This window comes from Streptopelia decaocto (assembly GCF_964273445.1).
Source record: "Streptopelia decaocto genome assembly, chromosome: 8".
In the NCBI taxonomy this organism is placed as follows: Eukaryota; Metazoa; Chordata; class Aves; order Columbiformes; family Columbidae; genus Streptopelia; species Streptopelia decaocto.
This window is the reverse complement of record NC_138662.1, coordinates 15,580,920-15,596,935: the sequence shown is the minus strand read 5'-3', so window position 1 is coordinate 15,596,935 and position 16,016 is coordinate 15,580,920. Positions and strand designations below refer to the sequence as shown.

The following is a 16,016-nucleotide window of genomic DNA, read 5'->3' as shown; positions in this document are numbered from 1 at the left end:
GGGCTGATGTGCTCCTTTCTGCTTTAGCAAGCTGTGCTCTTGGCTCCAGTCGCCATCTCTCCCAAAGACACCAGTGTCATGGGAAAAACCCCAGTCCTGATATTTAGTGATGCTGATGCTCAGCAGCCTTTGGCCGTGGTCCTGCTCAGCATCACTGCCCTGCCCATGGTGTATCCTGCCTTTCCAGAAGGACCTTGGTGGTGGCTTTTGGCCAGGACAGGGAGCAGGGTTGGTCACCCAGGGAAGGTCCAGCCACAGCACCTGTATTCCTTCTGCCTTTGCTGGATATTTTTATTGCTTTAAGAATGTGCCTGTTTTTTAAGGTGTCCTTCCCAACCCATGAAAGAAGTTGATTTAACCAAAAGCACCAAAAGGCAATCTAGACAAACCCTGAAGGATGCACCTCAGTGACCCCAGCCTTAAAACCTTCTGGGTTTTATTGTTTTTCTAGTCAAAACACCTGGAGCCAGCAGCATCACCAGGCAGACAGGAACACTTCAAGCAGGGGACACCCTCTGCAGCCACATGCTGCAAACCCCAGGCACCCACCACTGCACCCCTGGCAGCTGGGGCTCCCCAGGGCAAAGTAAGTGTGTGTGTGTGGGGATACTGTGTCCTCACATGTTCCCCAGATGTGACACAGGGATGCTAAGCCAAAAGTGCAGCCTGTGCCCCTGAGTTGGGCACACTGCAGCACTGCTTACACACCTCTTACCTGCTAACAACCAGTGCAAAAATGAATAAATAATAATTGAGCTATTAAAATCAGGGGAGCTGTCATTACAGCTGCAACTGTCAGAGTAATTTCTCTGTCATTTGAGGGATGACAGTCCTTTGAATGAGCAAGTACTACAAGCAGCTGGTAAGCCTTCTAATGCATGGCAGAAACATCATTGAAGGGTTTTCCTCCACAACTTTGACTTACCCTCACACCATTCCTAGCCAGCATAACTGACCAAGAACAATTAAAGTGCACAACAATTTCAACTTAATCTCAGAATGGATTAAAGTCCTTTCTCCTCTCACCTTGATGTACTCTTAAGCCTGGATGATTTGCATTTTGACATCTAATTGAAATGAGAGTTGCTGCCTGACAGGCCTTAATCTTCTCAAAAACATGGTTGTGCCTCTCTCCCCAAAGCAAACATTTATCACAAGTTTCACCTTGAATATAGGTCACAGCATTGCAAAGTAAGTAATCAGAGCTGTTAAAAAAAGAAAAAAAGATTCTGTCTAGGTGAAAAAAAAAATTCAAAAGGCACATCTGTTCTCCTGAGCCACAGCAAGGAAAGTTTATTACCATTAGTGTGATAGTTATAAAGCAAGTGAAACAATAGGTTAAAAGAAAAAAAAAATCACTTATAGTGTCATCTTTCATCATTAGATTTTCATGGAAAAAAAAACTGTGATTTGCTTAGTCTGAATATATATGCAATGTAAAGAGACCATCTGACATCATCGAGGCATAACACCACAAGATAAATGGAGACGATTTGCCACACTGCTGGAGTAACTGTACCTCCCTCCCAGACCTGCAGCAATCAAAAGGAAGGGCACAGCAACAGCAAACCATCTGCTTCTTGCTGGTCACTGACTCCTGTGCATTTGGCTGATAGCAAAAAATTGGGGCTCTTACTCTTCTCCTGCTCATATGGGCTTAAATTGAGGGCAGCTGAGCTGTTCCCTTAGTCTAAATGCCCATCTCTCGTAATTTCATTTTGTTTGGCCCTGCAAGCCTTAGCCATCACCATGGGACAAACATCTGGAAGCCTCGGACTCGGTCCACATCGAGTGCCCTAAGCAAGGGCAGCCGGAGCACATGCATCTGCATCCAGAGAGCACCCACCTGCAGCAGAGCCTCACCGCCTCCCAGCAATGCAAACCCAGGCTCAGCAGGCTGCCTTCCTTTCATAGAGCAGTTACAGTTTTAGAGAGCATTAAAAGGAAATATAAAAGTGGAGCAACAAGGCTGAAGATTTTCCTGTCCTGCTTCTGTATTATGGTGCAATTCTCCCTGCTGCACCCTCCTCAAGGAGGGCAGCACTTGTGACAAGCTCTGTAGGGGACAGAAGAGCGAGCTGTGGGCCAGGTGTGCCCTCCCCTGTGCATGGAAACACCGGACAGCCTGCTGTCCACCTTCCCAAATGCAAACAGAGAGGAGGAAAGGGTGCACAGTTATTGTGCATAGTTGTTAAGATCTATATGAAACCCCACATGTGTAAATTAAAAATTGGCTCCTTTTATCATCAAGTGTGTACAGCTTGTAAGTATGAATTATGCAAGACTATTAACTACCTTATTATAAGAGGGAGCAGCTGCAGAGGCTGCTCGCAGGACACAGCAAGTGCAGAAGTGGCAGCCCATGGATGCTCAGTGTCGGCGTGTGTCTGAGCTACAGCACGGCCGCCCCCACCGAGCCTGGTCCTCATGCTCCTGGGGACCTGCACACCCAGTGCTGAGCAATTAACTCGGCATCTCATAAACCCTCACTGTCTTCCAGAGCTCTATGGAGGAAAGAGAAATATTTTCATCACCTTTTTATTGATGGCAGCTTGAGAAAGCGCTGGAGAATTATGTGAGCTTGTGAAGGAGGGAGCAGGGAGCTGAGCCCAAACCCGAGTCCCCAACCAGCATCCAAACTGCTGAGCTCTGTCTCTGCTTTTGCCCAGGAGCACAAGGAACCTGAAAGAGCAAACCCCCTCCAAGACCAGGGAGTTCTGGTCCCTGTTTCAGTTCAGTAATTTGCTCTTTGACTAATGAGCCCCTGTACTCAGCTGGAGCACACCAGTGAGGATGCCAGCCTGGGGCAGCACCACACAGCCCACAGCGCAAGTACCTCTGGGTCACAGGCCAAAACAGGATGCGGGCGGGGATGCTGCTGAACTCAACCTGGTCACCAAGTCCTCACTGAGCTGACACCATGCTTATCAGATGCACTAAGGCTGCTGGGGGCAAACTCTGGACATAAGTTACCTATAGGGTAAGAAAGCTTTTGATCCAATTTTACATAAAATATTAATGTCTCTGGTCAATACGCATGCTGTTAAGATTGAGTGGTGGGCCATATGCAGCTCAGAAGCTTTTGAGAACATAACAGGTGCAGAAAGGGGAGGCACAGATTGGTATTAAGACCAGTTTCACTTATTGCATGTATCATGAACTTGGAAGAACAAACATCAAGCACCATGATTACATTTACTGATGATTCAGAGTTGTGTGGGCTCCTCAATGCACAAGAGGAGGGCAATGATGTCCCGGACAACTGTGAGCAAGCAAGCACCTCAGGGAATAATTAAATTAATTCAAGCTATGGAAATGCCACACAACAAGGCTAAAACATAAAGCAAATAACATTGAAAAGGACTTTGCACTCAGAGGCTATATGAGACAAACCCAGGCTACTGTTTGCTCCCAGCTATCTACCCAGGGTGCCAGGTGCTGCACAAGCACAAAGCACACGTTGTCATGGCCATCAGAGAGAGCAGATCAGTGAAAACAGATACAGGACACAGATGAAAAAAACCATCCCAATGATATCAGTTGTACATGCCCCCAGCCCAACACACTGTGGCTTTCGAGAGGGGCTGTGCCAGATGGGGGCCACTGGCAATGCCACTACAGCAGCACTGGGACATTACAAAGCTCTAGGCTCCTAGAAAAGCATGGCTGCTTTTTGCACCAGCAATCCAGTCCCACCGGGACCACATATTCCAGCAAGGCAGTGCGTGCACCACATTCCCCAACAAGCCACAAGGCTCTGAAGAGGCACAGGATTTGTATCTGGATTGACCGCTGTGGCTCCTGCTGCCTGGTACAGACACAGCCCAGTGAGGGGGCCAGCTCCTGGGCCACCCTGGCAAAATAAATCCACACAGGGGACCTCAAGCCACACTGCCTGCCTTCTGCCTTGCTTAACAACTCCCAGTCCTGAGTATCAGGTCTTTTCCAGGATCTTAATAATTGCTATCCGTTCCCAGAACATGTACCTGCCCTTAACTGCCCAGGAAGCCTCATCACAATAACCAGCCATGCCCAATGCAAGGCAGCTGCCTTAGGAGACACCGAGGTGTCTTGTCTGAGCCAACCTGCCCAGCACAGGGACAGCTGGCAGGGCATCGCAGAGCCCATTCCAGGAGATGGGCCCTGACAACACATTGGAGCAAGAATGGGAAACACAGAGCATCTGGAGCAGCAACATGAGAAAGGACATGGGAGAAGAAGTAAGAAGTGGCAGGGCAGCCCGAGGCCCCGAAGGCAAGGAGAAGATGCTAAATTTGATGAGGTTAAGGAAGGGAGCCAAAGGAGGAATAAATAGAGCTAATGAGAAAACAAGGCGTGAGCATTCAAAAACCTTTAACACGCTGCTAAACAGCAATAAAAAGGCAATTAGAGTTCTGAGATGCATGGAGGGTAATTGCATGCACTATAAATAAGTGGTGGGAAGACTGTCCCACTCAGCAGGATCTGATTCACTTTTGGGGTGACTTCTGTGCCGACAAGAATATTCTGGTGTGAGACAGAAGCTGAGAGAGAGAGAGTTTACAGAGAAATAAGATTAGAGGAGGAATTTCTTTCAATCACACAGATCCTTCTGCGTGAAGTATTCACCAACCACAAGCTTTACAACAGAGGCTTCAGAGATCTGAGCTTAATGAACTCCAAACAAAAGTTCAGCAGCAGAGATGTGAATAGCCTTAGAAATAAACGTCCATTTTACATCAGACAGCAACATGTATGGCACTGGGATCCTGACAGTTCAGAGGTTGCCACTACTTATGGAGAGAGTCTCCAGCCAGGCTGTTCTCCAGCGCCCAGAGATCCTGACCTGCTCAGCTCACAACTCTTTCATGAGCGTGTGCACACATGCACCTGTAACAGCATTTAATAGCAAGCAAAAAGAGAGGTTTAAAATTGGAATTCAAATGCCAAACCCACTTGAGCATGTTTCCTGCCCATCCTTCCCTCCCCAGGCCAGATAGGCTGGAGTAAATGCACCGACTGTCCCGACACTGTCTCCCAGCCAGGCACACAGCTCAGGTTGTGGGAGAAAGTGCCAAAAGAGGTCCTGCAGAAGAAGGAACCCTCAGAGCAGATGAAACACACAAGACCCCAGACGAAGGTAGGGGCAGGTTCTTTACAGCATCATGACCAACATCTTTAAGAGTAGAAGGCACAACTGAAGTCCAATAAGCAGAAATCACACTGGGTAGATCCCTGGTCAACATAAGCTACCACTGTAAAATCAACTCGAGTTTTTTGAGGACATCAGTTCTCTCTGGAGAGAGCTAGAGGCTAGAAAAGTATTACTCCCCACCATCCCTGCACAGCCCCAGGCTGTGCTTGCTGCAGAGCAAAGGGGAGGTAGAAAAGGAAAACACAGCCACACTATGAGCAATCCCTCCTCCCTGCCCCAGCTCCCACACAGATACCCTTCTGGAGGGGGAAAATTTACAGACTGAAGCACGAAAGGCCTGAAAAAAAAGGAAGGAGCAACGCCACCAATTCCCAGCTCCAAACTCCCTCGGCCAGGCCTGGTGTCCTTCCCAGCTCCCTGCTCCTTCCCACTGCAGAGCATCAGCATCGATTCACGCTCGGGAGCTGCTCTGCCCTCGCAAATGACTGAGCACACACAAAGTCTCTGCAGTCCTAACTCCAGCTAGCTCTTGGCTATGCACCAAAAAAACACCCCGTGCAGCTCAGGCAGCTGCACGTCCCCAGATAACAACAGCAGATGGCTTCTGCCTGGAGGTCCCACTGGCAGAGGGTGGTCTGTGGTGCCAGGGGTGGGAGGCAAAATGCAGTTTTTTGCAGCACGCACCGCTGGCAGGTCACACAGCCTTGCCCATGGCTGAAGAAGTGCTGGCTGTGCCCTTCCTTCATCCTTGCATTGTCACCATGCAGGTAGCAAAGCAGCTGGCTCCTGCTGCGTCACCCCATTAGCTTCCTTCCGAGGCAGCTATGAGTCTGTCGTCTCTGGTGGCAAGAAGGGTGGGAGCAGCCTGCTGAGAGGGAGGGGAAATCTAGGGGTGTAGGCAACAAAAGCAAACCCAGTGTGTGCAATATGCAAAGCGTTTGTGCCCTCTTGCTGAACCAGGAAAGGATATTTGGCATCTTAGATGAAATTTGCCTTCTGCTTGATGTTGTGCAATGTACGCATCACCTCCCGGCTGCCTAAATCCTCTGCTGCTGAGGTGCGAGAGCAGCTGACCCTCCCCAGGGCACACCAGGCAAAGTGACATCTCACTCATGCAAAAGCTAGCCCCGTCAGCATCAACAGCAGTCCCAATGGAAATTCTGAACAGCTTCACTTAGTTTCTTCCAAATCATCTGATATTTTTTGTGCCTAAAACATAACGTCTGAACTCCCTCTCCTTCCCAGCCCCCATCCATCAGACATGGCCATCCAAGGGGAGCACTGAATGGCACATGGGCTACATATGGCCCGTTGCTTGTGGAAGAGCTTCTCTCTTCCACAGCCACCTGCACCAACTACCTTCAAAGATCAGCCAGAACAAGCCCAGAAACCTTCTCCAAAAATGCCTTTGCAGTATTTTGCTTTAATTGGCCAACTGGCTGGACAGGGCTCCCCTGAATCTCTTCTTGGGATAAGAGTTTGTTTCCAAGAGACGCACCAGTCCTATTGGAAATGAGACAAGTGGTAGAAGGGACAGTGAGGACACCTACAGAAAAATGCATTCCTTATACAGGATGGAAAAATAAGGTTTTGACCCAAAATCTGTCTCTGTGTTAACACTGCATCTCACTTCAGTGAGCACGGTGCTGTATTGAGGAGCATTGGTTCATGTTTCCTCTGAGAGCCCAATATCAAACCCAAGTCCCTTTATCTCCCCATGGTGCCACCAGCCAGGCAGAGAGTACAGCCAGACTGTCCCCTCCTGCTCCCAGACAGAGACTGTATGTCAGCTGTGACCTTACAGGCTCCAAAATGACCCTCATGCACCCACACTCACATCCTTCCCAAAAGAGGCAAATTGCTACCCCTCTCCGAACAGCAAAAAGGAAAGCAGAGGGCTACTCCCCAAGATACAGACGTGGGCAATGCTGTGAGTTGTGGTGCAGGATTTTTCCTGGGTATCTCAGGGCAACACTGACTTAGCATCATCTGGACTGGTGACACCATAAATTCCCCAGGGAAGGGAGAATCACTTCCTACAGGAGTTGGTGAGCCCTGCACATCTCATTGATTGAAAACACACATTGCAACTAATAAACATCAGTGGTTACCACAAACTCACAGGATCTGCAGACTCACAGTGCTATCTTCTCCAGTAAGACATTTCTTAAAAAATAGCCACTTCTATCAGTAGTTCCTCAAGGTGTGAGCCTGGAAATCAGCCTTTCCTCCCTATTACCTTCCTCCCCTCTGCCAGACAGGCAATTGGGAGCAAAACCACCACCTCTGAGCCCCACTCTAAGAGATTGAGCTGAGCTTCTGCACATCACAGTAGTGGCTGAGCTGGATACAGGGCTGCTTTCTCCCGCAGAAGTACGTTAGGCAACGACAACATTCAAAACAAGTGCTGCTTTTCAACTGGAAAAATGTTCATTGAATTTTTCCCCCACCATGATCCTCCCCCAGGCTGAAGACAAGCAGTAGATGACGGGCTTACAGGGATGGGGTCACTGCTCCATGCTTGTACAGGGCCAGATCCAGTCTATAGCCAGTGCTTGTTCCTACATCATCAGGTGTAGATCAAAATCCCCCCCCAAAAGGGAGCAGGATATGGAAACAGGGGGTCTATAGACAAAGCGGGATGTGAAGATTGTCTCATCATATTCTGAAGACAAAGAGTACCCTGCCCTTTGGTGAACATCACCCTAATTCAGCACATGAGATCATGAAAAGCCACTGCTGGACCATTACTGGGCAGCATTTTTTTCCAAGGTACTGGTACAAACGTGTTGCAGCATGAGGCCAAAGTCCTATCAAAGTCAATGGGATTCCTTCAAGATCTGCACACCACACTTCCAGTCCCCAGATATAAACATCGCAGCACCATCATTAAAAAGCCACACACTCTGGCCTAGGAAAAACCTGACTAAATCTAGATTTCATTAAGTTTCTTCATTAAACATTAACATTTGGGTATGGGCAGATGCTCAGTGTTTGAACATCTGTGGTCACACAACTGTCATGAAGCACGTGGGTGAAATCACAGAGTTGTGTGTCAGGGCAGTTTTCTAACCCCTCCGGGCTGGAGGCAGCCTGTACTAATGTCCCCTCACAAGGGGGAGATAGATATATATATACACACACACACAGCATGATATATAGAGTGAGGATATACTTCACAGTACTAGAAGTCCAGGTTCCCAACCTGACTATGAGACAGACAGGTTTTGAACTATGAGAACTACAAACACAGCACCACTTACCCCAAGCTGAATAAACATTTGCATAACATTTTGACTCAGGTGTTTAAATTCTAGAAAACATCTGACTTTATCATCCTGAATCACAAACAATACCAAACATTATCACTGAAAACACCTTTTCAAACACCAATTGCACATGTTCACATCCAACACTCAGCGACTCCACTTATGCCTGGTTTTAAGAATGATGCCCACCCAATCCAGAAGAAAACCCAGCCAAAGCACCTCAAGTATCCTGTACCCACAAATAATTTCTTCCAAAGAAAGTTCCAGGTTAGGATGTTCCATGGGTTTTTTTTCAGTATCTACAGGGTAATGACACAGGGAAAGTCCCCAAGAATATGCCACCTCTTGCATCTGCCCCCTTCCACCCTCATGAAGACACAGCTAGACCCTGGTCCCCAGAGCACGCCCTGCAAGAAGGGTGGTCCAATTCTGACCCACTTGCTGTGTGGAGTGGGCAGGGTAATGAGACAAGCTCTGCTTGTCTTCCAGTGCCTGCACCAGGCTCCCCAGGAGCTGGGGAGCAAGGTGACACCTTCCCTGGCACCTCACCAAGCTCTGTTCCCAGGAAGGCAAGACCTTTGAGGGGCCACCCATCAAAGCCCACCTCTGATGAGCCAACCAGCCTCCTGGGTGACAAATTGAGAGGACCAGGAAAGGTCTCCTCAACTCCTTTTTTAAAGGAACCCTACTGTTTTAATTAGTTTTAAAAGACACACTAAAATATACACGGTTCCTAGAGATGACTTTGTTTATGAAACCCTGGAGCTGCTGAAGCCACTGGCTGAATTCACATTGACACCAACCGAGCAACAGCTTTATTGTTTATACTATATTGATTGGTATTCACATATTAATTGGGTTCACAAAATTGAATAGAAATAGGTTGTTTGTCTTGTACCCACCTGAACTAAAGCATTGGCAGTAGCTGTAAAGGGTTTGTACACATACACTGCTAGTACCAGTGTTGTGATGACTGGACTCCTACTAAACCATACTAAAACCAAATTAAATACTTCTCTAGCTAACAAAAAATGACACAGGGAAATGACTTCCTGTCTGTTTCTCACTTAGGTGAATGGAGAACAAGTGACTCATCATTCAGCAGAAGGAATTACAAGTGGTGCAAAAGGCAAAGTGCTTCGGGGAGAGCATCTAGACTATGCAAAGCAAGGCCATAAATAATACCTTTTGGAAATTACGGGCTTTAGCAGGGGTTGAAGCTAAATGATCTGATGGGTCTTCCCACTCTTCATTCACAACATCTCTGGCCCGAGAGGTGCCATCCACAATAAATGAATCGCCAGGCTGCGAATCAGAAACTGGAAGTTTTACGAAAGCCAAAGACCAAGTTCACAGCCTATTTAATTACCTGCTTCCCAATCCAATACGCTGCAAGTATATCAACAGCCAAAGTATAACAAATATTTAATATCTGCTAGAATTAAATTAAGATAAGGCACTGGCAAAATAAATGATAAGTGTTTTAACTGAAAATACCCATTTTCTGTGAATTCCAGACACTCTGAGCACAACAATCACATCCTGCATTCCACACTGCTATGGAACATCACCTCTCAGATGTGCCAGATCTTCTTCCCCATGGCAATGCTCTCCAGGCAGCAAAGAAATGTGGGCAGGTTTGTCTTCAGAGTTAGCTCAGAGCTGGCCTGGGGACAGACTAAGCTGAGAGCCCAACCACATGCACGGATCTCATCTGTTGGCAGCGGTGGCCAGGCTTTAGGGGCTTAGCATGAATGCAGCTTGGCTGCAACTAGAGAGCTGTGCATGGGGTCCGGCTCATGCTTGAGACCTGCCTGGACCTTGCATCTCCTTCTTAAGTGGCACTAGAGAGCAATTGAGGAACAGACCAAAAAAGCAGCAGAGCATCATCTGTACCTTTCTTCCCCTATGCTGAGAAAAAACACACCTCCAAGGGTTTTCTGGGGCCAACAAAGCAGAATCTGACCATAAAAATCATAGTTGCTCCAGCAGAAAGATGCTAAAACAATCCCAGTGTTACCTGAGTCATGGTCTGTCCCAGAAGACCAACATGTTGGTGGTTTTAAGAAATAACTTTTGTTAATATGGCATGAAAGCAACAACCCAGCCAATGATAGGGAAGAAATATGTGATTATCTGGAAGGCTGCACAAGCTTTACTACGTTCCTAGCTGTAGTAGCATCTGCATGCATGCCAAAATGGCAGAAATTCAATATTTTAAGATGCATCGTAACCAATTTAACAGTGTTTCTGATCCCTCACACCTGTTCTGCATCAAGCATCATGCTTAAATCAATCACCATTCGGCAAAGCACAAGCTTAGGCACTTTGCTGAATCTGCCTGAGAATTTTGCTAATGCACCCGACGTCATCCCATAGGCTTACACAAGGACCCAGATCACAAGCCGTTTCTCCCAGGAGCAGCTCCAGTAATCTGTCACTAAGCTGGAACTTTTTTTCATCCCACATTTATCCTGCTGGGTACTGATTTACTCTCCCATGTGCCACCTGTCTGTTCCCTTGTTCTGTGGGGAAGAAAACAGGTGAAGGCAACCACAGCTGTGGTGATGACTGACCTAATGTGCTCACTGTGTTTTCTCTCCTAACGAGTTCCTCCTGCTGCTCCTTACCCAATGAGGGTTTTCAAGGGACTGGTGATAATATGGAGAAGATCGCTCAGTTTATGCTATTTTGGATGAGCAAACACTGATTCCTGAGTTGCGCTGTGCCTTTTGGCTGCCGTCCTTTGGAGGTATTTAACAAGCAGTATAACCCACATCTGAGGGTGCTTGGTCTGCATCACTTCAGAGAAATACACATTGTGCGTTTTCCCCAGGTCAAGCTCTCCTCCCAAAGGCTTAAGGCTGTTGGGGTCAAGTGGAGAGAGGCACAGAGCATGGCTGGTCTTCTCAAATCTACTTCCAACAAGTCAGCATGAGCCAGAGAAAAGACTAAATACATCCTGGGCAAGCAATTACCAAGCTAAGTGCCATCTGTGGTACTAAAACACATTGTTCTGAGAGCAACAGAGCTGTCAAAGTTGTTTTCCTCCTGAGCAGCACCACAAGGCTAGAGCCTTTCGTGTCCAGCAAGGTGTAAGCTCTGATGGGAACATTTCCTCCCAGGCCACACATTCAGGAGGTCTCTTGCTCAGACTCCCCAGCATCTAGTAAGCACTCCCCACTCACTGCCACCCTCATCCCACCTGGGACAGGAGATAAATGTATAGTGAAAATAAGGAGGTCTGTATTTAAGGGATGAGCATCTTGCAGAGCAGTGTCTGCCTGTCAAATGTCTCTGGAATTCAGTGGTGGCTTAAAAAGGAATCCAAGTGGGAAGCAAGGTAGCACAGGCAGGTATCTATTAAGTCTTTTTTTTTTTTTTTTCCCTAGGAAACAATACCAGTGAGATGTAAATAAAGTAACTTACAAGTAGACATCACAGATGTGTAGTTACTCAAGTGGAGCCTTAACACATAAACATCAAGCTAAACCTGAAGCAGAGGTATAGGCTTGAACATACTAATCTAAAAAACGATTTTTACTCTGTTGCTGAAATTTCTGGGGTGTCATGATCAGAAAAGTAGCAGCTCTGAGTGGCATTTGCTTGAATTCATCTTGAAATTTGAAACAGAGTTTGTTACCAGTGTAAACAAACAATACCGTCAGCCCATGTGCATTATACACCCAGCTATGTCATCCAGTCACACATTTCCACTGCTCTCTTAGCTCTCATATATGTTACAATTTATCAAACCGCATGTAATTATCTTTCTGTTGCAACACTATCTTAAGTACACACTTCCCTTTATTCCGAGGTGGTTCATCAGTGCTGGAAAACACCAGGCTGCGTTTTCCAGCTCCCAAGCACTACGCAACAGGGATGCTGCTACACAACCGGTACCCGCGGTGCCTGTACATCACACCGCTGTAACGCGCAGCCCCCGGGGCTCAGGGTACCAGCCAGCTCTGATACAGCAGCGCTGCAGGATCAAGGAGGGAGGATTACACCCTTTGGAGGAGGCACCATAGGGGCTTTCAGTGCAGGCAAGAACTTCAGTGCTGCAACTCCAACAAAATCAATTGCTTTCTTTTCCAAGAAAACTGCAAAGATGATGATAAAGCAGCCTGGGCTTCAGGGGCTCAGTGGGAGCTGCATACAGTACAGCCCATCTCAGGCCCCTCCATGCATCTCCTGCACACTGGCCCCGTGCAGCACTGAGGCTGTAAATGACAGTACTTGGGGGTTTTCTGCTTCCCATTTCTCCCAGGATGAGACCCTTCCCTTGCCAATGACAGGCTGTGAGGGTAGAGAGGCAACTGACACATGGAGAAAGAAACCATTTACCCTCCACCCAACTGACAGGGAAACTGAGGCAACAGCTCCCACCAGAGCAGGACCCAAACCCGGATTTCTCCCACCTTTCCCCTAAGAAGCAAAATGCATTTGCTTCACCCTGATGAGTCTTGGAGCATCTGGTATTTCCATTGTTACCAAAGGCCCACCAATACACAAAGTCTCCACAGAGACCATTCGACCTCACAGAACCACCACGACAGAAGCTTGGTGCCCAAGGGGGAACATGTCCCTTTGGTTCCCCTCAAGCCAGAGAAGGAAGGGTGGCCTTTCCCAGAGGGATGTGTGAGGAAAGCAGAGGAGCACATGGAGTCCAGCGACAGACTCTGGGCTCTGACAATCCTTTAGTTTACTTTAACAGGAGTCTTGGCTAAGGAAAAAGGGCAAGGATTTACTCCCAGGAACCTGCACAACAACTGAATATAGGGATATACAGAAGACAAAAACCCAGAAAAAATTCACCTTAAAAAGAATGAAATTAATTTGACACGTGCTGTCAAGTTAAATTTAGCTTTCCCAATTCCACCTTACTGCTAAGTTTGAGGGGAGACAGTAAACCCCCGCGACACACCTATTTTAGCTATTTGTATAAATAAGCCACACACATTTCCTTATGTTCTTTATTTCACAGAGAATGGATTATCTCCTCACAAGATCCTGTGTAACTTCCCTATTCACTCAAGTATTGCTGCCAGTTTATAATTTTTCTCATTACTCCTTATTTCTTTGTTTCACCTGTACTTTATTGTCCCCTCTTCTCTTTCCCTCTCCTCATTCTGTCCCTTCAAAGCAAAGTATTTGGATTTCATGGACTACAAATTGCCCTTCTTCCCAGCCACTCCTCTCCAGACTGCTAAGACACTGTCTGCTCCTTTGGAAAAACTCCTTTTCAATTTCAGTTCACTTTTATTTGAGAAACAGTCCCGGGGCTTGTTTGTTTGTTTTAATTCCTGCACAACTAGCAATTAATTAAATTCCATCATTGTTTTCAAACACGTAGAAGTTGTACAGAAAACAAAAGCCAAAACAACTTCGAAAATCCACAATCTATTGAAAAGGATCATAGGCAAATTAAAAAAAAAATCTCTAAACCTTGCTGTATTTTCAGCTATGCACTTTGCTCAGCAAACAAAAGCAGATCATTCAACCTTTCAGCAACACCAGATTGTCCTATATTGCCTTTAAACTACATGCAGTACGGATACACTTTCCTACCTCCGTATGTTGCAATGACTAATAATAGTCCTGTGGTGTAGCAGAACCGAATGCCGTTTGCATCAATACATCCAGGAGTCTGCCTGATTTGTAAAGGTCATCTGTGAATCCAGAACGGTATCAAGGCTAAAACTGCAGTCTAGGAAACTCAATTGAAAACAGAGAAAACAATCAACCAGCCATTCCAGAGAGATATGTCCCATCACGGACCTAACTCTGGCTGCCACAAGGAAAAAGTTGGCTGCATTTTGCTAAAAGGCACCAGTGTCCACATCCCCGAGAACCTCAATTTCTGCCCTGGCCCCTGAGCTCGTGCCTCAGTGGAGAGATGAGCTCCGAGATGAGCTCCAAGACGGCTCCTTGGGATGGGGTGCCCAGGTGAAGCACTCCTGCCCAGCCCCTGCCTGGAGCAGCGCATGGCCCCGCTGCCGCGACGCACTCGGGGAGGAAGAGTCAGGACTGTGGCAGCGACTTCATCGCAAAGCTCTGCTGTCACATTTTGCCAGAAAGCCAGCATTGGGGAGCTCGCCACACATAAACACTTGCAAGAAGTTGAAATGAGACTTGGTAACTCCCCAAGTCAGTGCCGGCACTTCCAGCTAAACAAACTTTGCAGCGAGCATGGAGTTGCAGAGTCCCCTTGCAGGAGGCAAGGGCACACACCTGGTGTTTTCCAGCAATATAACCCATTTCTCTTCTTTTGACAACCTTGAGATGGCCAACACCTCAAACTTCCCGAATCCCGACATTGCGTAACTAGGAGCAGTGCCATATGTCAGTGCACCAGCTCTGTGCAGGAGACCATGGTGGGGAGCAGCACAGAGGGCTGGCAAGGGGGCAGGGGGCTTCCCCGTGCCCTGGGATGGGGCTGCTGCCAGCAAACCCCACCTGTGCGGGCCCAAGGTGCTTTGTGCTGGGATTGTCCTTGGGGTGCCTGGGCAGCTGCGGGCCTGGGGAGTGCTGGCATGGGGCTGCTGGGGATGGAGACAAGGGAGCAGGGGGAGAGGCAGGGATGCAAGCAGGAGGGTGTTTAGCGGAGCACGTCTGGGGTAACTGAGCGGGGGCAGAGGGACAGTTAGGGGAGTGGGCAGGGGGCAGGAAGGTTGCTTCCAGGGGGCAGGACAGGAGCAGGCAGGGGCTGGGTGATGGGGCTGCGGGCAGGGGAGCTGCGGGGCAGGGTGCGGACAGGGGAGGCCGGCCTGACTGTGCAGGGAGGGCCGGACAGGGCAGGGCAGGCGGCGCGGCGGTACCTTCTGCTGCCGGCGGGCCATGTCGGTGGGCTGCTTGGCATTGAAGGGGTAGGCGATGCAGCGCATGACGAAGACGTAGAGCTGCAGCTTCCTCTTCCTCTCCTCCTCCTCCCGCTGCAGCCGCTCCAGCTCGTCCTTCTCCTTCTCGCTGGCCACCGAGGGGCTGGGGCTGGCGGGCCGCGCCGCGCCACCGCCGCGCCCGCCCGGCTGCAGCCCCCCGCTGCTGCCGCCACCGCCGGCACCGCCGCCGCCGCCCGGGCCCTCGCCGGGGCGGGTGGGCGAGAGCCGCGCCGCGGCAGGCGCCAGCGGCTCCTTACCGCTCCCCTCCTCCACCAGCTCCTCCGACTCCTCCTCGCTGGACGACGGGTCCAGCATCGCGGCGGCCGGGCTGGGCTCGGCCGGGGCCGGGCGGGCTGTGTTCCGCGCTGGCTCCGCTCGGCGCGGCTCTGCCGGGCTCGGGCTCCGCGCGCCGCCGCCCCCGCGCGCGCCCCCGCGCCGCCCCGCCCTCGCCCCGCCCCGTGCGCGCGCGGGCGCTGTCCGCGGTGCTGAACGGCGGGGCGCGAGGACAGCGAGACGGAGCTCGAGAGAGCGGCCCCGCCGCGCATGTCCGCTGGGCCCGCGGGGCCGCCGCCCGGGGCCGCCATGGACAGCGCCGTGTCCTCAGTGTCCCCACGGAAGCCACTGAGTCCTCGGTGTCCCCACTGCCCCACACGGACACCACTGAGTCCTCGGTGTCCCCACTGCCCCACAGAGACATCACTGTGCCTGCGGTGTCCCCACAAACATTGCTGT

At 49.3% G+C, this 16,016-nt stretch overlaps 1 protein-coding gene across 2 annotated transcripts in view; it reads right to left on the bottom strand.

The window, feature by feature from the left end:
• Positions 1–15,599, bottom strand: part of CADPS (calcium dependent secretion activator) — a gene marked incomplete at its 5' end in the record, with an annotated part of 214,825 nt that extends 199,226 nt beyond the window's left edge. For both annotated transcript variants that reach the window (XM_082059905.1, XM_082059906.1), the window contains one exon: positions 15,225–15,599. In XM_082059905.1, the coding sequence (XP_081916031.1) occupies positions 15,225–15,599 (375 nt within the window). The remainder of the gene's footprint in view (positions 1–15,224) is intronic.
• Between the last annotated feature and the right edge of the window lie 417 nt (positions 15,600–16,016).